The sequence below is a fragment of the Cervus elaphus genome, chromosome 3, assembly GCF_910594005.1.
Source record: "Cervus elaphus chromosome 3, mCerEla1.1, whole genome shotgun sequence".
Classification (NCBI taxonomy): Eukaryota; Metazoa; Chordata; class Mammalia; order Artiodactyla; family Cervidae; genus Cervus; species Cervus elaphus.
In genome coordinates, this window is record NC_057817.1 from 8,891,625 (window position 1) to 8,916,141 (window position 24,517).

The 24,517-nt window shown below is 38.2% G+C and overlaps 1 protein-coding gene across 11 annotated transcripts in view; it reads left to right on the forward strand.

Annotated features, from left to right (window-relative positions):
- The window catches only part of NAV3 (neuron navigator 3), an 892,289-nt gene that overhangs the window by 777,722 nt on the left and 90,050 nt on the right, over positions 1-24,517 (forward strand). For 10 of the 11 annotated variants that reach the window (XM_043880083.1, XM_043880069.1, XM_043880142.1 and 7 more), the window contains 4 exons: positions 17,021-17,153; positions 18,087-18,357; positions 19,502-20,210; positions 22,249-22,737. In XM_043880083.1, coding sequence (XP_043736018.1) covers positions 17,021-17,153; positions 18,087-18,357; positions 19,502-20,210; positions 22,249-22,737 — 1,602 coding nt within the window. The remainder of the gene's footprint in view (positions 1-17,020; positions 17,154-18,086; positions 18,358-19,501; positions 20,211-22,248; positions 22,738-24,517) is intronic. The other variant, XM_043880153.1, reaches the window with a different exon arrangement.

The following is a 24,517-nucleotide window of genomic DNA, read 5'->3' on the forward strand; positions in this document are numbered from 1 at the left end:
TTCTCGTAATCAATCCCATGACTCAGTACCACATCGGATACACCCCAACCAATTATCTCACTTCCTCCAAGCTTATAGAATAACACCTAGTTCTTCTCTCTTGAGAGGACCAAAGAATACCATTATAACCTGCATTCCAAACCAACTGGAAAGGAGATGCTTTTATCCGAATCTTTACATCATTCTGTCAGACCCTTCTGTTTGCTCTCACCAATCTGAAGAAATTGATTTCTGCTTGAGTGATATAAATGCTCTCTGTTTGAGGCAAGAGACTGACCCATTTCTCAAAATATTTTTTTTTTACTGAGCATTGCATTTTTTTTTTCCTCCTGCTTATGTTCAGAGCCTTTTCAACCCCTGTAAATCCTCTAGCTCTCGACTATGCAAGGACTCCATGACCTCTCTCTTGCTTGTTTCTGTTCTGCCTGCCTCTTTCTTTTCAGGTGCACCCTGACTCCGCTTTGCCTGTCTGAGGTGAGAGATGTTCTTTTTACCAACCACTGCCTCATCTTTGAAAGTGTCACCTTTTCTGAATGATCTGTTCATGCTGGGTGTGACACAAGATGAATCTGGTCAGATATTATGATCCAGGTTTAGCACTAGACATCTATGGATGAAATCTTCCTCTGGAAGAAAACAGAAATCAAGCAGAATTTTCTAAGCCATGCTCAGAGACACAAAGACTGGGGTGTGGAAAGTGAGAGAGTCGTTTGGAAGCAGCTGGCAACATTTCAGACACAGATAGTTCAGGCAAAGCATCAGCCATGCATTGGTGCCTGGGACATCTCAGGAGACTCAGACACCTGGCCAGGTTCATGTCATCACTTCATTCTTTTTTTTTTTTTTTTTTTTTTTCATGTCATCACTTCATTCTTGCTTTTAAGGTTCAATCCTTTCCCTGTGAAGGCAATTCAAGTGTCATTCTTGCATTTTTTTTCTCTTCTATATCCATACATGCGATACAAGGAAACAGCAGTTGACTGTTTGTGGTGGGAAATATAAATGGCCATTTTGAAAGTGTGCCAGCCAGGATCTGCTGCAAGTTTTCATTGTTACTGCTGCCATCTGTGGTTCTTCATTGCCGGAATGTGAATTTCCTGGCAGACATCTCTCTAATTCTGAACTATCTTTGACTTCCTCCTGGAGATATTCACTCTCTGGAGTAGCTTGTGAGGGAATGTTCTTTACCAAGGCAGCTTTGAGAATGTTTTAAAATAGAAGAATCTGGAATGTTTTTATATGACCTATTTTATATTATTTCAAAGCAAACATATTTCTTCATTGTTAATAATATTTCTCCCTTAAAATAAAAATACTTTATTGAGATCTTGTTACTTTAATGTATGCCATTTCAAGTAAGATAACACGGAACAGATTTCCATCTTCAACCTTGTTTTGTGGATAGATCTGTAGCTAAGTTGTCGGGTTTTATCTAAGTTCTTTTATTTCTACATAACGTTTCTCTTCACTCAACCTTGAGATTATAGTAATTTGAGGACTCCTATTCTTCTGAAAGATAGAGCTAATGCCAAAAATATTTCGAGTGGGAAAGGAGGTTTATGAGAGAGCAGACAGTTTAGCTGAGGATTGCTGCCCTGTGCCTAGTCGCTCAGTTGTGTCCAACTCTTTGCGACCCCATGGACTGTAGCCCACCAGGCTTCTCTATCCATGAGAATTCTCCAGGCAAGAATACTGGAGTGGATTGTGATGCCCTCCTCCAGGGGATCTTCCCAACCCAGGGATCGAACCGAGGTCTCCCACATTGCAAGCAGATTTTTTTACTGGCTGAGCCACCAGGGAAGTTCAAGAATACTGGAGTGGGTAGTCTATCCTTTCTCCAGGGGATCTCCCGGACCCAGGAATTCATCCAGGAATCCAACCGGGGTCTCCTGCATTTCAGGCAAGTTTTTACCAGCTGAGCTACAAGGGAAGCTCTTAGCTGAGGATTAGCGGCTGTGATTGCTACTTGTTAAGTAAAATGCCTATAACTAAATGTTCAGATATCAAAAAAAGTCTGAATTCTCAAAAGTGAAAATTGCACATTTTCTACATTAGAGCAAATGTTGTATCTTTATAATCTTGTATTGATTTCTATAATCTCAGTATCTGCGATAATGATATCATTCAGTCAACTTGTCATGCACTAACTGAATAAAGCTATGAAAGTGAAAGTTGCTCAGTCATGTCCAACTCTTTGCAACCCCATGGACTATACAGTCTATGGAATTCTCTAGGCCAGAATACTGGAGTGGGCAGCCTTTCCCTCCTCCAGGGGATCTTCCCAACCCAGGAATGGAACCCAGGTCTGCCGCATTGCAGGCAGGTTCTTTACCAGCTGAGCCACAAGGGAAGCCCTTATGGCTATAAATGGGAATAATTTTTAGAAGAATAGCTAATAAGTGTAATTTTGAGAAAGTTTTTATAAAGGCTTTGATTCTTAGTTTTATATATATATCTAGACATATATATATAAATATTTTGAAGTTGCAGTCTTCACTGTGTAAAAAAACCACAACACTGTACCTCATATACTAGAACAGCATGTATTACTGCAAAAATCAACAGGTAAGTCAGTGGAACATATCTGATAATCATTTTTTAAAATACCATGCATTAAGACTTGATAAGTGAACTATAATAATAAATAGAAAGGAATAGTTATCAATAAATGATGTCTATAAAATTCACTGGCTGTTTTTAAAAAAAAAAACTAGTTTCTCACTTTACCATAACAATAGTATGTAAAAAGAAAGAGGCAGACAAATCAAATTATACATGCAAAATTTCCTGGGAGAAATTGGAGAAAAGATCAAAGATGGATTATTTTCAATTCTATACATTAAAACGTAATAAATAAAAGTTGAAAACCATGAACTAGATAGAGAAAATATTTGAAATGTTTTTAATATATAAAAACATTATTAGATTTTTTTCTTATTGTTGTTTAAACTCTGTTGGAAAAATTTACAAAAACATAGTCAATTTATGGTTATAAAATTACCTAATAAACCTATAGAAAATGTAATCTCACTTACAATTTGATCAATTTAGACTACATTAAGCAACTATTTCACATCTCAAAACTTTTGAATTACTGAAGGAAACCACATACCTGAAAGTATCCATAGTTTTGTAAGATTGGCACTCTTATGGCTGGCAGGAGCATAAAATGATGTCTTTCTCACTTATTATTCTGCATCTTCAGTGCTTGAAATGTTTGTATTTTGTGAATCACTAATTCTCTTTCTAGGACTTTATCCTAAGAAACTAACTGTAAATATAACCTAAATAGTTACATACAAATATTCATTGAAGTGTTATTTACAATATTAAAAAAATTATAAAGTATTTCATATATCCTAAAATGGAAATGGTAAAATATATAATAGTTGATACAATTATATCAAAGAAAATTTAAAGATATTAAAAATCATCATAAAGTAATACAAATGAAGAAGGTACAATCAGACATGCCATCAGGTATAATCAGCAATGTCTCAACGAAGTCAGTTTACATATGTATATATTACACATCCAGAAAATGACTTGACAGAAATCACAAAATTTTGGTGGATACTTCTAGTGGGATTACAGATAAATTAAAAGCTTTGTCTCTTTTATGTATTTCTGGACTTCCGAGTTTGCAGCAATGAGTGCATACCGGTTTTTTAATTCACGTAAGATAAAAAAAAGATACCAAGTGGATCTTAACCCCAAGTTAGCTTTCATGTGAGTTATATGTTATATTCTCAGCTTATCACTAATCAGTTCAGTTCAGTTCAGTCGCGTCTGACTCTTTGCGACCCCGTGAATCCAAGCACGCCAGGCCTCCCTGTCCATCACCAATTCCCAGAGTTTACTCAAACCCATGTCCATCGAGTCGGTGATGCCATCCAGCCATCTCATCCTCTGTCATCCCCTCCTCCTCCTGCCCCCAATCTCTCCCAGCATCAGGGTCTTTTCCAATGAGTCAACTCTTCACATGAGGTGGCCAAAGTACTGGAGTTTCAGCTTCAGCATCAGTCCTTCCAATGAATATTCAGGACTGATTTCCTTTAGGATGGACTGGTTGGATCTCTTTGCAGTCTAAGGGAGTCTCAAGAGTCTTCTCCAACACCACAGTTCAAAAGCATCAATTTTTCGGCGCTAAGCTTTCTTCACAGTCCAACTCTCACATCCATACATGACCACTGGAAAAACCGTAGCCTTGACCAGACGGAGCTTAGTTGGCAAAGTAATGTCTCTGCTTTTTAATATGCTATCAGGAAACCTTTAAAGAAGCTTCTACACTTTTCATCTATGTCGCAGAATCATTAAAGAAGGCTTTGAAATAAACTAGCTAAACTATAATAGGCACTGTTCAGTGATGTGTTTCAGCAAAATAATTTTAATAATATTATTTTATCTCTTATGGTATCAGCCTGTATAATAATAAAATCAAAAATAGATGTTTCTTATCTGCCTCAGATACCATTAATTCTTAAAATCTGCCTGATTACATAGATTCATTTCAAGCTAACATCATTCATCATATTTAATCAAATCTACCTGGGGCTTTCTTTCATAAAGAACAAGAGCTTTTTCTTTTTTGTTTATCTTATCCTATCTGATGCCATAATAGAATAACTGTAATATTCATGATTTGTTTTCTAGAAAAAAGAAAGGGGAATGAAAAGGCCAGTGAAAAGAGTTTATTGATGCTCTCCTTATCCAAAACCCCCACAGAATAATGGTAGTCTCTATAAATATTTCATGGATAAATATATAGCATGTTGTACATACTAGAAATAGTGAAAATGGAGAAATTATAACTTCATGTTTGTGTCAATTGCCAGTTTTGCCAAGAGTTATGCACTTAAACTATGATATTAAATTCATATATATGTTTCCCTTGATGTATAAAAATAATGGTACTAAGTGCAAACAAAATTTAAGATGAAATTATGCTTTGTGTTCTGTTGATGCATTCTTTACTTTTCCAAAAACCCATTCATGACTCTATTGCCAGTATAAACTCTACAAGAGATCTAGTCTTTTTTTTTTTTCTCTTGCTTACCACATTCCAACTAAAGGAAAACTTCTGTTTTCTATATAACTCACTCACTAAATACTTCTGACACCAAATGTCTTGTGTTTTCTTTTTTCCCCACACCAACCAATTCTTTGACACCAGCTCTGTATCCTGTATTCAGTTCAGCTCAGGTCTGGCCCTATCTACCTGGAATTTGCATCTGATGCCACAAAGCTAAAGCCTCAGTCCCATAAGACTGCTCCCACTTCAGAGGCCAATTGCAAGCCCAGGCCTCCTGTTTCTGACTGACCAGCTATAAACTGGAAGTTCCTATGACCCTCTTCAGGTTCTATAATTTGCTATAATGACTCACAGAACTCAGGGAAACATGTTCTTCTATTTGCGGGTTTATTGTAAAGGATATGACAAAGGATATAGGTGAAAAGCCAACTGAAGAGCTGCTTAGAGTAAGGTAGAGAGGGACATGGAATAGCCAAGCTCTCTCTCGGCAACCTACTGTCTCAGCACCTCTGTATGTTCACCTGGAAGCCCTCTGAACCTCAGCATTTATGGATTTTTATGGAGGCTTTGTTATATAGGCCTGATACATTAACTCAGTCTTCAGCCCCTCTCCCTCCCAAAGACTGGAGGCATGAGATAAGTCAGTAAATGATCTAGTCTCATATAGTCACAAACTAAGGCCTTAATCTGTGATACATTCACTCACTCTAATATATAAGTGCAAGGAATTTTGAATTGTGGTTTTAAAGAAAAAGACCAATGGACCATACAGGAGCCAGCCAAGAGCTGTCTTATTAGAACAAAAGATGCTCCTATCACCCAGAAGATTTCAGGGAATTGAGGAGCTCTGCATTAGAAACTGGAGTCCAAGACCAACTATTAGAACAAAAGGTGATCCTGCCATACCTATCACCTAAAAAAGTTACAAAACTCTTAGGAGCTCTGTATAAGGAACTGGGGATAGAAACAAAATATATATTGCTTATTATGTCACACCAGCCACCAGCAAATCCTGTCATTTCTACCTCCAAATATATCTTGAAACTGCCTTCCTTTTGTAAAATCTTATTTATCTGCTCTGAGTCTTTGTTTGCAGCATGTGGGTTCTACTTCCCTGACCAGGTATCAAACCCAGTTCCCTGCATTGGAAGCATGAAGCCTTAGCCACTGGAGCACCATGGAACCCCCGAACAGCCTCCTTTTAATTTACTTCTAACCCCCTCATCAAAAACTGACAGATATTATAATAACCTCTTCACTGAGCTTCCCAATACTATTCCTCCTTACCTCTAATATACTCATAACACTGAAGTATTATTTTTAAACCTTAGATCTGCTCATGTCATTTCATGGCTTGGAACTATTTGATGAATTTCTTTCATACTTCCAAGGAACTCTAATGTCTTAACATTGTCTAGAAGATCGTTCAAGAGCTGGCCCCGCCTACTTCGCAGTCTCAGAACTGACACTTGCCCCTTGCTTGGGGCTGCACGGTCCTGCGTCCCCTTGACCTTTGCTGCTTCTGGGTCTTTACACTCGCTGTCTCCTCTCCCTGTTGTTGTCTTCACCTGTTTCACAGACTGCTTTCCTTTACCCTTCGCTCGTCAACCTAATGACTGTCTCCAGCTGCCTCCTCAAAGAGGCTGTTCTTTATTCACCTGACGTAATAGGTCCTTCTGATTGGTTTTTCTCTCATATAATCACATTGATCCTTTTTAACCACAGTCCCTAATGAAGTGCACATTTAAGTGTTAGAATGAGTAAATGAACCATAGATTACGGTTGTAGTATATGACTGTAAGACTAGATGATTTATTGTGTCATTTGAAAAACATGCACAACCTAAGCATTGAAATTATTGTCGTGGTCCGGGCATGGGTTGGAAAAGAATTTCCAGACATGAGACAGAATGAGAGGGAAATAAAGCTTAGTAGAGTGGGAGACGCTGTTAGGATAGGGGTCTTGCGGGTCATTTGCTGATTGGATGAGGTGCATATACTGAGTGGGGGAAGGGTGAGGCAAATACCTTCTCCCTATGGGGTAGGAGAGGAGCAGGTTATACTGCTCAGGAGGACCTGAAATCCGTTAATAGTTACAACATGGGGGAGGGAAGGACGATAAGGGTCTGGTTTTTCTGTTCCTGAGTTCCAAGACCCTCCTTGGTTTTATCTGTTCTTTCATCCTTGGGTCACCACAATTATGTTTTATTTATGGAAAAAACTGAGGACTTCAGTCTGGGACACAGACACTCAGGTAACTTTGAGAGACTATTCCAAAGAAGTAAGGGAGGAGCCAAGATATACACGAGTTTCTGCAACAAACACAGGTAGTCAGAACATCAAAATATTACTGTTACTAAAGGCAAACCAGACATCTCAAGGGACTCAATGCAGTGCTTTTCTGTGTGCAAGAAGATGCAAAACACCGGGCTCTTTGAAATCATTCTTCAATGTGTACCTCAGCTACTTGGGATCCATATCCTGCGTTTCCCTCCGGAGTCACCTCAGGGTGCACTGCCGGGGAGTGGCTGAGGTGGTTGATGGCTTGAAGGAAGGCATGCTGTTTCTCTCCAGAGTCCCCTCAGGGCCCACATAGGGGCTGGATGATTGCAGCATTCTTTGTTTACTGCTATGGGCAGGCAACATTTTTTCACTCACAACTGATTTATCCCACAAACATTAAGAACCTATCATGGGCCAGATGCCAGCCTGAACACCGAAACTATGAAAAAAAGCCACTCTCTTTGCCCTCAACCACAGTCCTGTAGCTGTACCTACATTGCAAGCAGATAAATTACAGGACAGTAGAAGCACACTGGTAGTACGTACAGACAGGGGAAGAGTTAATGTGTCCTTGGAAATCCTAGAAGGGTTCATAGAGGAAACGACATTTCAGCTGGATTATAAACCCGTTGCTTATACTCCACTGCAGAGTTAATGAGCAGTGAAAGGACAGAATACCTTTGAAAGTAGGACTTTTTTTAAAAAACTCAATGAAGACCATGTTCATTTTATAGGTTGAAAGGACTAGTTTTAACATAAAATTGTGTTTAGTATGTTGATGTTATTATATACTTAGGTTTCTCCAATTATAAAATCTTTTTTAATGTCTCATTCTTTTTTTCTTGGTGATATTTTTCCAGGGAAATGCTGAATGAATCGTTGTTGAGATACGCGCCATTGCTTTCTATCAATGACCCTGAAGTAATGTAGAATTTACACTTCAGTGGCCTCAGTGCTCAAATGTGGCAGGTAGTGGGTTATGCTTGCTGATTTAAAAAAAATGTATGGAATAGGTCTAAGTGGTTTTATGCTCATTTAGTTTTGAGGAAAAGATCATTGACAACATATTAGTACCAAACTGCAAAGCCTCAACAGTTGATTGTCAGTATTTTTAAGATCATTATTGCAAAGATCATTATGTCTAAATATTTCTAAGATAACTTATCTTTTTATGTGTATTATGTAAAATAACAGTGGAAATGGAAAACAAAGCTATCCCAGAGTGTGATAGAGTTTTAAGTGGTACCTTTATTTTCTTAGGCAAATGTTATTTACTTTGGCCTTAGAAACAGAAAGCCTATCCAGAAGTTTTCACCCAATGGTCTTACAGATAACTACAGAGACTCCTCTTATTTTCATGAAGAAATTACTTGTCTTAAGAAATATATAGTAAAATCCATAGAACTTGTACTTTATCATATATTATTATTTTTCATATATTATACTGTACTATATCATATATTTGTACTTTATCACATATTATATTTAGGTTGGAAGAAAACAGCCTATTTTTCTCAGTATGACTATCTTATGAGATTTTTAACATTGGACCTCTGCCATACGCATGGAATGTTTCCCTTTTCTTCTATCCTCTACGTATTTCCTGGTTTTGCCACCTAACTTATAACTAAAAAATCCCCATTTTATAATAGACATTCATGGAATAAATGGGAATCTCCACACTTGTCTGTCTGCAGAGCCTAAATGCAACTAGTGTATTGGACTGTATGTGTGAGATGTCCCCAGACTCAAGCACTGGAGTGAACACTTTATTATGTTATCTATGTTATTTACCAATGGCCAACTTTGTTTAAATCATGTATAAAAATAATGGATTTGCTTATCATTCAGGTGTGTGTTGAAAAATTACTGACCATCAGCATTAGCATTTTCCCCTGAAATTAGTTTTATATCTGCAAATTACTTTAACACTTATTTACTTAATATTTCAGAATCATTCAACATAAAAAGCAAAAAAAAAAAAACCATTTTAAATATATGCCACATATGTTTGCTTCTCAGTGTAAATCCAGGGGTGAACATGAGTGTCAGAGCCACAAGTGCATAGCCAAATAAATAAAATAGATCCCCAGCTTCATTAAGTTATTCAGTTCAGTTCAGTCACTCAGTCATGTCCAACTCTTTGCAACCCCAAGGACTGCAGCATGCCAGGCCTCCCTGTCATCACCAACTCCCGGAGTTTACTCAAACTCATGTCCATCGAGTCAGTGATGCCATCCAACCATCTCATCCTCTATCATCCCCTTCTCCTCCTGCCTTCAATATTTCCCAGCATCAGGGTCTTTTCCAATGAGTCAGTTCTTCACATCAGGTGGGCAAAGTATTGGAGTTTCAGCTTCAGTGTCAGTCCTTCCAATAAATATTCAGGACTGATTTCCTTTAGGATGGCTGGTTGGATCTCCTTGCAGTCCAAGGCACTCTCAAGAATCTTCACCAACACACAGTTCAAAAGTATCAATTTTTCAGCTCTCAGCTGTCTTTATAGTCCAACTCTCACATCCATACATGACTACTGGAAAAACCATAGCTTTGACTAGATAGATCTTTGCTGGCAAAGTAATATCTCTTCTTTTTAATATGCTGTCTAGGTTGGTCATAACTTTTCTTCCAAGGAACAAGCATCTTTTAATTTCATGGCTGCAGTCACCATCTGCAGTGATTTTGGAGCCCTGAAATATAAAGTCTGTCACTGTTTCCGTTGTTTTCCCATCTATTTGCCATGAAGTGATGGGACTGGATGCCATGATCTTAGTTTTCTGAATGTTAAGCTTTAAGCCAACTTTTTCACTCTCTTCTTTCAATTTCATCAAGAGGCTCTTTAGTTCCTCTGCACTTTCTACCATAAGGGTGGTGTCATCTGCACATCTGAGGTTATTGATTTTTCTCCCAGGAATCTTGATTCCAGCTTGTGCTTCATCCAGTCCAGCATCTCTCATGATGTACTCTGCATATAAGTTAAATAAGCAGGGTGACAATACACAGCCTTAACATACTCCTTTCCTGATGTGGAACCAGTCTGTTGTTCCATGTCCATTTCTAACTGTTGCTTCTTGACCTGCATACAGATTTCTCAGGAGGCAGGTCAGGTGGTCTGGTATTCCCATCCCTTGAAGAATTTTCCACAGTTTGTTGTGATTCACACAGTCAAAGACTTTGGCATTGTCAATAATCTTCAAAAATATAAATGTTAAAGACGTGCCAAAAGAGTCACTTTCTTCTTAGAATAATTAGTAATCTAGTGTATATCCAAATTGTGATTTACCAACAGGTTAATTAGCTACTTTTTAAAAACTTTACATACAATAATTTTTTTCTATAGTTCAGAATTTTGACATATGCATCAAGTCGTGTAACAGACTCCACAGATCTTCCCATACTCCTATCCACTGGCAGTCACTGATTTGTCCTACATATCTGTAGGTTTGCCTTTTCTAGATTGTCACATAAATGGAGTGTATGTGAATGTTCTTTACAGCTTTATTCTTAGTATTTTAAAACTGGAAATAACTGAATGTGTAAATGCAAACTGTGTGTGTAAGATACTCAGATTTGTAATTTTTTTTAAACTGTCCTAGTTTGTTGAGAAAAACTTAGCAGAGCAATAAATCTGTAACTTGGAGGAGATAAAGACTTGCTCTTTTATAAAAAAAAATATAGCCAGGAATTCTTAGAACATCTTAATGAAATTAAAAATGAAATGATGAAAATACATTAAGTTTGAGACATACTACTTGGAGCTAATTATTTGAGTAAATTAACATTTTTGTCAGTTAAAAAAGGCTATTTTCTATGGAGTTTTCCAGTTCAGTAAGTGTGCCATAATAAACAAGATTAATTGCATCCTACCTAGGGCACATTCTTGTTCTAATAAACCAAAGATGAAAGTCAAAACACAGAACCTTAAGATGAGGAAAATCATGTTTTCATCAGTCAAAAGGTGTTCCTTTAAGATTACTTAGCAAAGAAATATGTTGAACACATTTTTTTTCTCAAATTCTACATTTATTATTGGGTTTAGTCTAACTTAACATTGTAGGATAGAAGCAGTATTCTCAAAAGTAAAACTGTTTCATTTATTTAACAAACATCTACTAGTCATCTGGTCAATGGTTGACCACCATGTTATATGCTGGAATTATGAAGATAAATGTCACACACACTCTGACGTCAGGTAATCCAGATTATGACCAAGAAGACGGGAAAACACCAAAATAGTGGCCTAACAAGCGATATATGCTCTGGTACAGTGATTAACATTTATTTCCTCTGATCACGCCGCAGTATCCCTGTCTCGAAGAAATGCTTGAACTCTTCTAATGAGTGGTGGGGGTGCTGTCCTGCCACATATTTACCATTTATCTCTATTACAACCCTTACCATTTTGTATTATAATAGTCTGTTTACCTGTTTGCCCTCCACAATATACAGTGAGTTCTTCAAAGGAGAGGAGCTATAATTTATTAATCACTTAATTAATAAGAGCAGATTCTTACTAATAGCTCTTATGGAAGGAGTATACACACGGGTAATACAAGACACAAAGAGGGCCGTGTTACCTATAGCTGAGACAGACTTTATAAAGAGGATAAGAAACAACCTGATTAACAGTGAATCCAGGTGAGAGAAGAGAGATACCTGCAGAGTAGAAGGCTGGAAAGGCTGATCAATTAATCAAGAAAGAAGTCTGAATTAGAGATGTAAACTTGAGTTTCGTCGTCATGGAGGTGATATTGAAGCTGTGAGAGACTAAGAAATTGCTAAAAAAGAATCTCTAAGGTGATTTAAGATTAAGTTCTGAATTTTGAGGAATTCAAAGGAATCCTGAAGAAGAGAAAAGTAAAGGGTTCTGTGGACTGGTGAACTTCGCGAAGAGCCTCTAAAGACTCATCATTGGTGTATTTCAAGATACAGGGGGTGAGAAGATGGGAGGCAAGGGAGAGAGGTGCTGACCAAGTTTTAGGGCAAAATTCCTGGGTTCACATCCCAGCTCCATCATTCAAACTACGTGAACCCCTTTATCTATATAATGTCTATCTCTTGGCTTCATTTGGGGATTAGGTAATATATATTAAGTATTTTGGAGAAGGAAATGGCAACCCACTCCAGTATTCTTGCCTGCAGAATCCCAGGGATGGAGGAGCCTGGTGGGCTGCCGTCTATGGGGTTGCACAGAGTTGGACAAGTGATTTAGCAGCAGCAGCAGCATTAAGCATTTAGAAGAGCAGGACACGTAGTAAGCACTCAGTCCATGGACTTATTGACCTTTGTGAAAGCAGTTTCACGAAAGTACTAGGAGGAAGATCTTGGAATCCAGAGAAAGAAGAGAGAAACAAAGATATATCATTGGAATTTGAAGAAAATCACTTTTGGATTAGGCAGAATTTCTAAGTGAGAAATCGAACCTCAGCTGAGAAATCACCTGAGGTCAGGTAACTTGAATCTGTATGCAGTCATTATTACATATTATAAATATATATAATAATATTTTTATATTAGTCATTCTCATTAATTGACTTTGTTGTCATTTTCCAAAATAGTAATAGGGAAAACATGTTTCATTAACAGAGTCAAGACAGGTATGGAAGACCACTATGGTGGCAAGAACTAATAGAGTACTTCTCACTTTAGCAGTCCTTTTGTTCCAGCATCTTTGGATGCTGCATCATTCAGTAAAGAAATCAGTGGCATAAAAAACACAAGAAGGCCATTAAAAGTAGACAACAGGAAGTAGCTATAAAATAGTCTTAAAAATTAGGAATCAGTAGATTTTAGAATGCTGGAAGTATGGAAGATTGTGATCGAAAAAGGAGACTGCAGCATTTGAGATCTTGGAGGTAAAGCAGTTTGAGGAGACGGAAAAGTGTGAAGTGCTACAAAATGGTTCCTATAAATGGCTCATTTGCTTCCCATGCTACCCTGTGAGGTGGGGAGCTCAGAATAGCAAGACTATGTGCCTCTAATAAAGGCTCACGTGAAAACCTTTAATTTTAGGAATCCATTGTTCTTTCCATTACACCAAGATAAATTCAGATTGTTCTTGTCTATGATATTTCTTAATTTGATATATTTTTTAATTTTTCTGTTGAGAGATTGAAACTTTATATCTTATTTTGGATTCCCTCATTTATATTATTTTAACCACAAAGCCAGTGTGATCATTTGAGACTTTAAATGGCTTTAAAACACAAGTGATTTTTTTAAATTCCGTACGAGTTGTTGCATTTAATTTTGAGTTACAAATGCCAGGATTTACATTGGTGAAAGCTATAGTTATAAATATTGATTCTATCTTCCTTGCCAGAGAAATAGTTACCTAAAAAGATTCATTTTTAAAACAGGTAAAATTTCCTTTTTGTTTAATTTTGAGTACTTAATATATTGTGATAAGTATTTCTTAAAACTCCATTTCATATAAGTATGAAAGATTACCTCTGTAATTTTCTTTCTTTTAATCTCAATAAAACATGAGAATTTATTCAATATTTATGTCAGTCATTGCCATATAGTAGAAATTGCCAAACAGTAGAAATTCAAAGAAAACTATCACACAGTTCTGTGCTCAGAAAACTCATGGGCTAATGATCCATTTATACACATTTTTGTAGATTTGTAAAACAGTATGCTACATCCCATCCTGTAGTCTGTGCGTTAGTATTATGACAATGCAGACAGGAAGCTACCTAATTTATCCTGAAGATAGTTGCTCGAATTGCTTTATAAGGCAAGTATGAGGTAGTCAAGTAGGCCAAAGGGTAGCTTGGTCAAAGGCAGAGGTTGCAGACAATGTGGTGGCAATGGGAACTGAATGCAGCTCTAAGTCAAAGTGCACACAGGCAGGCAGGGGATGGAGAGTTTAAGCTGAAGAGGTAGTCTGGGGCCACATAATCCAGAAAGCCATGTATCTTTTAAAGGAATCTGATAAGTAGTTGCTTAATTAGATAGCAATCAGTAATTGCTTAATCTAATTAAATAACTACTTAAATAGATAAGTAGTTGCTCAAGTATGTATATTTAAAGTTTTCTAATTATATGCACTCATTCCTATGAGAATATACTTATTATGCTATGCTAAGTTGCTTCAGGCATGTCCAACTCTTTGTGACCCTACGGACCATAGCCCACCAGGCTCTGCTGTCATGGGATTCTCCAGGCAAAGACACTGGAGTGGGCTGTCATGCCCTCCTTCAGGGGATCTTCCTGACCCAGGGATCAAACCTATATCTCTTATGTCTCCTGCATTGGCAGTCAGGTTCTTTACCACTGATGCCACCTGGGAAACCCAGTATATGTATTATATAGCATATATAAACTTAAAAAAAATTTAGAGGATATATGAAAAAAATATTATTTTTAAAATTATGAATTATTGATAGAGGTTCTTAGTTTCAAACTACAGACTCTATCTAATTTAAGGAATGAAGTGATATAAAAATGCTGTTGGAATAATTGGGGTGATTGGATAATGAGACTCTTTGCAGGCTTTTAGCCAACCATAGATCTAGGGCATCACGTCTTCCTCTACCAGGAACCTCTGAAACCTGGAACTAGAGACCAGATATCTGCCAGTGTTTATAACAGAAAAATTGAATGACTACTACTATGTTTGCCAGAAGATTATTTTTCTCATTTGTGACTGCGGATGCATGTGTAGGTCCTGTGTTACGTGTCATATCTGTCTATAAGGAAATCTGGAAATGTGAGGTTCTTACATTCTGTCTTGAGAAACTAAGACTCCCAGTGAGGAAAATTATCAAAATAACATGTGGGGAAGATAATCAAAAGATTAGAGCAGCCACAAATGGCAGGTATTTCCTACAGTGAAACAAAATACCCTTTTGCTGTGATTAAAAATATAATTATTATTGGTAATAGTATGATATATAAATGTGTTTGGTCATGTTTTATGCTCTCAGTAGCTATATCTCAGCAAAATTCTCACCTAGGGACAGCTCATCGATAACAGTATTTTCTACAAATTAAAATTTCAAATTTTCTTCTTGATAATTACACTCTAGTCAGTTTGCTCTATGATCTCAAGCCATCCCTATTATTTTTAATGTATGGTGTGACTCAGAAAGTACACGTAGCAGAGTAGGAAAAGTTACCAGTTTACCCTTCCTTTGCGGTTATCTTGTCCTTCCATTATGCATAGTCTCTTTGTGTGGATTACTTGCAGATGGTTTTTTTAAAGCCACTTGTCTATTTTATGAGACTTCACTTTTGTCTGCATGTGATATATGTATCCAGTTTACACAAATCAATTAACAGAGTGCAGGTGAGCAGCGATATTTCACAGGAGACTCAGTCAGTGAGAGCCATGGTTCACCTCTTTACTCTCTGGAGTTCCCCTTCTCATCAGGTGACCCTGGCCAGCCTGCATGGCTTCTGCATCATCTGACATGTTGACTGAGGGAGGGTTCCCGTGGTAGTCTGCACATGAACATTGATATAGCCTATTTTATGTATTCTTCTTTCAACTGAGAACAGATTTATTCAGAATTTCAGATACTTTCCTTATGTCCCAGATGATTACTTTGTGCACCTTGAAGGGCAGGAGCTTTATATTGTGGAACCTACAGCTTTGGTAAAGAGAAGTCTTTGAAGAGTATTAAGTAAGGGAGTGACATGGCTAGATGTGAACTTCTGAACGTTGGCCCAAGTTTACCAAGTGAAGTTCATTGAGAAGGACTGATGGCAGGAAGGCCAGATGAAAGAATATGGTATGTTGTCCAGGTCAGAAATCCTTAAGTATTGCAAGAGGAGTGCTATGATAAAATAAGTCTCAATCTTCAAGATTTGGTAAATCCCTGGGAGTAGTTATTGGTAGGAGAAATAATGAGGAATGATTTTCTGGTTCCTCACTAAGGCACAGTTTGTGTGTATATGTGTTTCTTTCTACTTTTTAACACAAAGGATGGATTCTTACATGCCATATGACTCCTGATTGCCTTCTTGGGGTGGGGGGTGGAACAAAGCTTATGGGTATAATGTCTTTTTTTCCTGATGCCTTGCAGTATTTGTAGCAATATTTTTTGTTGTTGTTCAGTGGCTTAGTCATGTCCAACTCATTGCAACCTCATGGATTTCAGCATGCCCAGCTTCCCTGTCCTTCACCATCTCCAGGAGTTTGCTCAAACTCATGTCCATTGAGTCAGTGATGCCATCCAACCATCTGATCCTCTGTCATCCCCTTCTCCCCTTGCCTTCAGTCTTTCTCAGCATCAGGGTCTTTTCCAACGAGTCAACTCTTCACCTCAGGTGGCCAAAGTATTGGAGCTTCAGCTTCAGCATCAGCCCTTTCAGTGAATATTTGGGGTTAATTTCCTTAATGATTGACTGGTTTGACTTCCTTGCTGTCCAAGGGACTCTCAAGAGTCTGCTCCAGCACCACAGTTCAAAGGCATCAATTCTTTGGCTCTCAACATTAATTTTACTCATTCTATAAACATTTCCCCTGTATGTGCTCTAGGCACTGACTCTTAGCAAACCTTTGATAAGGTTATTTTCAGGTTTGTGCTCAGTTCTTAACAGTATGATTTTCCGAAAATGAAAAGTGAGTCTTTTTCATCATAAGATTAAGAAAAAAAAAAGAATATTTTCCCAATTACGTGATACAAGTTAAGTGGAAATTCGGGTGATTGCGTTGTGCATCCTATGCTTAGTCTTTGCTGCTGCCTGTCTTTAGCTGGGATGACAGCAGCTCCGTGAGCAGTGGCCTCAGCGACACCCTGGATAACATCAGCACCGATGACCTGAACACCACATCCTCTGTCAGCTCTTACTCCAACATCACTGTCCCATCCCGAAAGAACACTCAGGTAAGAACTGCCTTCTTTCTTTTTCCAGTGCTTCTGCCAGATTTTTCCTCAAGTTATGTTGCTGCTGCTAAGTCTTCAGTCGTGTCTGACTCCTTGTGATCCCACAGACGGCAGCCCACCAGGCTCCCCCGTCCCTGGGATTCTCCAGGCAAGAACACTGGAGTGGGTTGCCATTTCCTTCTCCAATGTGTGAACGTGAAAAGTGAAAGTGAAGTCGCTCAGTCGTGTGTGACTCTTAGCGACCCCATGGACCGCAGCCTACCAGGCTCCTCCATCCATGGGATTTTCCAGGCAAGAGTACTGGAGTGGGGTGCCATTGCCTTCTCCACAAGTTATGTTACATTGCATTAAAATATAGCACAGCCTCTTAGTCTGAAGTAATTACATAAACTGAGGCAGCTTGTGTATATGTATTTTTTTCAATTGATTACAATCTAACCCAGAAAGCCTTCTGTTGCATATCTTTCTTTATAATATTGATATAATTGTTTAGGAATCCAAAAATGATTTTTAATTGTCTAATTTTGGATAGTTTGGATTCATTTTATATTGATCTCTGAGATGCATCGCTGAATCTCTTGAGAATGGTGAATCGAGAATGAATATTAGATAATTAAGTTTTATCTTGTTTTACTTTTCCTTGTTAGATTTGACATAGAAAATGCCTTCCTCTCTGGAGTATTTAATTGAAGTTTTCTGCACATATTTCTTCTGATATTCTCTAATATGTGCAAGTGAGAATTATAGGACTAAAATTAATGAAACTTAAATGAAGAGAGAGATAAAAATAGAGGCGTCTTTGGAGTTCTTTTGAAATACAAATCACTGCTGCTGCTTTTTTTTTAGCTAATTATCTGAAAGGACATTCCAGGGCCCAATTCACACTTGATAGATTTTTCTGCACAAAGTTTTTCTGTCCTATTTTCTTCACAGCTGAAGACCGATTCAGAGAAACGATCTGCAACAGATGAGCCTTGGGAGAGCACCGAGGAGCTGAAAAAACCCGAGGAGGACTTTGACAGCCATGGGGATGGAGGTGGCAAGTGGAAGGGTGTTTCCTCTGGACTTCCTGAAGACCCTGAGAAGACGGGGCAGAAAGCCTCCCTGGCTGTTTCTCAGACAGGCTCCTGGAGGAGAGGCATGTCAGCCCAAGGAGGAGCGCCATCCAGGCAGAAAACTGGGACCAGTGCACTCAAGACACCTGGTGGGCTGGTCTTCTGGCTAAATTGTCTCCATTTGATCTTTGTTGTCTTTAATAGTAGCTTTTCATAATTATGTCAAAAATATAATTATTTATATTTATATAATACTTATAATTCTCCATATAAATACTTTTTCTGTCTAAATTTCACTTGCCTTATCGTATGCATCCACATGAATATAACACTCCAGGCATCCTCTAGAGGGTATCATCACAGTTTGGTGAGTGTTTTATTTTGCCACAGTCATTCCTGCTCATGTGGAAATAAAATAAGCCAACTTATTAAAAAACATAAGATAGCTTTCATTCTGATTTTCTATAAAGTTTGGAATATTTGTGTTAACTCTCCCCCTATGTTTCACTTCTAAGAGGCAAGAAAAGTCACACTAATCTAATGGGTTGGAAGGCTGGAGATTTGAAACATCATTTCCAAATTAGACTTGATGAAAAAATAGAGTAAAAGATTTCTGCAAATTGTACCATCCTCTTTTTTTTTCTTTTTTAAACTCTCTCCCTATTTTTAAAATGGTGCCTCATATAAATAGTGCCACCTGACATACTAATGTAACAGGATACTTCAAATACAGTCATCTGATGAACTCTTTTTCAAGCACTTAGTTTGATGAGATTAAGTGCTGTCTTTATAAAGGAAGAGAGTTGCAAGCTATAAGGCAATAATACATAGCAAAAATATGCATTTTCATTTTATCTCCTTGATCTCTAGTCACTTTCCTCTAACAGCCATATTTTTAAAGTTTTGTACTTAATCTTCTGAATATATTCATACATGCCTATTTAGAGCTAAAATAATGAATAGGAATTTAAGCAGAAAAAAAATATATTTGGGCTTCCCAAGTGGCGCAGAGGTAAAGAATCTGCCTACCAGTGCAGGAGACGCAGATGTGAATTCAGTCCCTGGGTCAGGAAGATCCCCTGAAGGAGGAACTAAAAACTCACTGTAGTAGTCTTGCCTGGGGAAGCCCATGGACAGAGGAGCCTGGTGGGCCACAGTCCATGGGGTTGCAAAGAGTCAGACATGACTGAGCACGGCGCACACACACAGATGTATTCACATTTTACACTCTGTTTAAAGAAGTGTGAAATCACAGTGTGCAGGTACCTAAATGTGTGTATTCTCACTCATCAGGGAAAACCGACGATGCCAAAGCTTCTGAGAAAGGAAAAAGTCCCCTGAAAGGATCATCTCTACAGAGATCTCCATCGGATGCAGGGAAGAGCAGTGGAGATGAGGGGAAAAAGCCCCCCTCGGGCATTGGAAGATCAACGGCCACTGGCTCTTTTGGATTTAAGAAGCCAAGTGGAGTCGGGTCCTCTGCCATGATCACTAGCAGTGGAGCCACCATAACCAGCGGCTCAGCCACGCTGGGCAAAATCCCCAAATCCGCTGCCATTGGTGGGAAGTCAAACGCAGGGAGGAAGACCAGCTTGGATGGGTCACAGAATCAGGACGATGCTGGGCTGCACGTCAGCTCCAAAACCTCCCTGCAGTACCGCAGCCTGCCCCGCCCGTCCAAATCCAGCGCCAGTGGCATTCCCGGCCGAGGCGGCCACAGATCCAGCACCAGCAGTATCGATTCCAATGTGAGCAGCAAGTCAGCTGGTGCCACCACCTCGAAACTGAGAGAACCCACGAAGATCGGCTCAGGGCGCTCGAGTCCCGTCACGGTCAACCAGACCGACAAGGAGAAAGAGAAGGTTGCCGTCTCAGATTCAGAGAGCGTTTCTTTGTCAGGTTCCCCCAAATCCAGCCCCACATCTGCTAGTGCCTGCGGGACACAAGGGCTCAGGCAGCCGGGGTCCAAATACCCTGACATTGCCTCGCCAACTTTTCGAAGGTAAGAGAGCGTGGTGGTGCTGGGACAACATAGAGCGCTTCATCTTAGGCTATCTGTGTGTCCCATGGCCTATCCTATAAAGACGTGTATCCTCAGTGTGTGTGTATGTGTGTATATCCTCAGTGTATGATATATATAACTTAGACTCTGAGTCAGTTTCTGAGTACAATGAGTTTGCAGAAGCTGATGCTATAAATAGCTAGTGGAAAAATACTGCTCAGTTTTAGAAATGGTCCAACTTTGCAGTTTCACTATTGTCACAGCAAAACAAACAGCATTTATGAGTAAAAGCAGATGGTAGTACCTAGGGGGAGTGATAAAATAGTAGCTTGTAATAGATTTTCATCTTTACACAGTTAATAACAAAATAAAATAGGTCTTTATGACTATTGTCCATTTCTAGTGTTTATTATCTTGTTGGCTCTTAATGAGCTGATGATAATCATGAACGTAGATGAAGTTGTGTTCCTTATACAGTATCAGATCACAGTGGACAGATTTATGTAGCACCATATCCTGAAATATTAATGAAAATCAAGGTATGATATGATTGACAGAATTTGAAAACCTTTAGATGCTTGATATAGGATTATAGCTAAGAAATGTACTAGGTTTTCTAACTCATCATCAGCTTTCGTTGATATGACTTGAATAACTTACAAGACTTGGTTTCTGCGTGGGGATTGTCTTTGATATTCAACATATGGAATATACATTCTCCTTCCCAATATCAGTGTTTTTAAATACTGATGTGTTTTAAGTGGCAGGAAAATACATACAGGGAAAGATTTGGGACGGACAGTAAATTATTCTGGGTCTGTTTCTTCGTCTATGAAATGATAGAATATGATTTATAGTCCATTTATAATCCGTTACATGTTTATGTTTAATATTTTTAATGTTTGCTTTTATTATAGTGACTAAACCAAGAGCCTTGATATCTGGGAAATAGAGTGTCTTGAAACATTTACTTTTACATTTCAAAAATCTCAGATACATGATTGTTTGAAAGACCTAGAGGTTTTATATTTGTCAGTAGAAATATTAATCCTGAAGAAGTGGTGTTTTGAAGTGTTGATTCTCATTGGAAAGAATAATCACCTGTAATGAGAGTAAATATTTCTGTTGCTTAAGTAAAAGCCAATAGTGCCCTCCAGTGGCCCATTACCTATGAAACAATTTCTCATATTCGTCATAAAATATTTCACTATAGGAAATAATGATTTCATTGCAACTTAATTAGTAATCATTATGTCATTTTTCATATCACACTTTATTTCCATATTTACATAAATTCGATTATATCATCTGCTTCATTTACAAAACTAAAATGTTTTCTGAAGAAACTCCAACGTCTACCTTAGCACCAACCATGTTTCAAATCACTATTATAAATATGTATTTGAATAGCACTGGCATCTGACCCTTTGGTCTCTCTTGGGGAAGCTACAGACACATGGACATGTTGCCAACAGTATCCAGTATCCAGTGTTGTTTCTAACCACCTCCTCTCTGACAGCCACTTAGGCCCCCAGCTATCAACACAGCCTCCAAACTTTGCCTTAAGCATTCCTTCTAGATTTTGAGTAAGCCGTTAACATGAAGGAAAACAAAAGAAAAGAAAAATAATTTCATATTATATACCGAATGCGTAGAAGTTGTTTCATTATAATGGTTCTATAAATAGGTAGCAAGTATGTGCAGACTACTTAATTTTGCAAAAAAAAACTCTCATGATGGCTTAACTGTGGAAACCAGGGATTTTGATGTTTGGTTTACCCTCCCTTCTGTGTGGCCCACGTTCCCCCATCAACGGGATGGCAGCCCAGTACCAGTTTACGTCTATGGCAATATGAGAGAGAGATTAGGAAGTTCAGGCTTATCAAGTTCAGGCTTATCAAGTTCATTAACACAGAGACAGCAAGTGCTCGGGGCCGTCCACCAGAGCACGCTTGGCTCTGGGTACTGTAACCCTAAGTATTAAATGTGGATGTTAGTTTCTCGGAACAACTGAAGTTGTTATTTGTTTTTCTTTTAGGTTGTTTGGTGCCAAGGCAGGCGGCAAAGCTGCCTCGGCACCTAATACTGAGGGTGTGAAATCCTCCTCTGTAATGTGCAGTCCTAGTACCACATTAGCGCGGCAAGGCAGTCTGGAGTCGCCGTCGTCCGGTACGGGCAGCCTGGGCAGTGCTGGCGGGCTCAGTGGCGGCAGCAGCCCTCTCTTCAATAAACCCTCAGACCTCACTGCAGATGTTATAAGCTTAAGCCACTCGTTGGCGTCCAGCCCGGCGTCGGTCCACTCTTTCACGTCAGGCGGCCTCGTGTGGGCTGCCAATCTGAGCAGTTCCTCTGCGGGCAGCAAGGACACCCCAAGTTACCAGTCCATGACTAGCCTCCACACGAGCTCGGAGTCCATTGACCTCCCCCTCAGCCACCACGGCTCCCTATCTGGACTGGCCACAGGCACTCACGAGGTGCAGAGCCTGCTCATGAGAACTGGTAGTGTGAGATCTACTCTCTCAGAAAGGTGAGCTCTCCTGGAGGCCTTGCTGAAGTCCTCACCCCCCTCCTCCCCACACTGTACCTACCCCTACCCTGCATTCAGTTGTGGTTTTTTTGTTGTTTTTTTTTTTTTTTTAATTTCAGTGAGAGTGCCACTTTGCAAAGGGATGTCGGATTGTTGATACTGGGCCTTTTATTTGGTGTTACTACCACATTTGCAGAAAGTGAAAACCATTAAGGATCCATAAAATATTGACTAGTTAGTTTCTTGGTGTGATGCATACATATACACCCACTATCCAATTTAAATAAAATGCAAAGCATGTTTTTATGTATTGAATGATGTTTTCTCCAGACACAACAATGATTTAGCTTGAGCTCCAGGATGACAGAGCTCCCTAGGATGATTTAAGCATATTTAAAGATCACATCTAAATGGATTCTACAATTATGCTCAGAGTAAAATGTTCAGTTGGCTTTATTAGCATTTCTTTGGGAAAATAGCAAATGGATAGCTAGGAATCCTAGTTGAACTGGAAGAAAAAAAGATCAGTTGTCAGATATGAATTGTTAGACAAAATTACAACTCTAGTGACATTTTTATTAGGCCCTTTTTAAACTACATTACAAGATGTTTCTCATTGATTTAATTAATTACTGATTTCCTTTAAATGTAAAATGACCATAATAAGGCATTCCTTACCTAATATACTTACGAGAAAGCATCTCTGTTGGTCAAGAAGGCTCTGGATTCTCTTCCCTAAAAAATCCTTTCTCAGATATTTTGGTACTGATTCTTTTCCCCAGGAATGTATCTTAAACCTGCCTGGTTTTCCCTGATAAACTTAATGCTGTTTGTTTCTTGGCGCACCTAAAGCTTTCAGAAATGCCCTTGGCTGTATATCTTAATTGTGTTGTTTGTGAAAGTGCCACAGGTCACTCAAAATGCCTGATATCTTTCGCAAAGTTTAATCCAGTCTATTGTTGATGGTGACGTATCACCTCAAACACAGCACACTGCAAATGGGTTATTAATTGTTAACAATAGTCACCTTCCAAAATGCTGATTGTTTTTACCATGAATATGACTACAGGTTGACCATTTAGCCATCAACCCATTTCTTTGGCATTCATACATTAAAACACAGGAAAATGTCCAAGTAATTATTTGTAACCAAGTAACTCTAAAATAAATCTAGTTGATAATATTGATGAGTTTTATAGCTGCAATATAAATGCAGTGTTAATATTTTACTTTGATGTATTCTAGCAGAAGTCAGTGTATATATATATATATATATATATTTTTTTTTTAAACTATGGAAATACACTAACAAGTATACAGTTAATTATTCTCTTTAAACAAATCTTATTTTTAAACTTGGTTGTCAGTCTTCAAATAGACCTGTTTTACAGATGGATGTGTTCTGGTATAAACAAATAAATAATTTTTCTAAACTAAATCTTAAAACTAATTTTGAAGAGATGAATTTTTTACCTTTTATTCTTAGTAAGATATATTCATGACTATTAAACTGTGAAAAAACAAATTATCTTCATAGTTACAGTGTACAATATAAATATTAACTAGTTTCTTCCAATAAATTAACTTGATTGAAATAATTTTTGATATAAGAAGTTGTACTTTTTTTTCTGGTGAACAAAATTGCAAGCAAGAGCAATTCATTCTAATTCTTTAAAGTACACCCAAGAACTATATGATCCCTTGAAGAGAAAGTTAGATCCTATCAGAGATCCTGGCTTAATTACAATAGTCCACATAATGTTGGGAACATTAGGGAAGC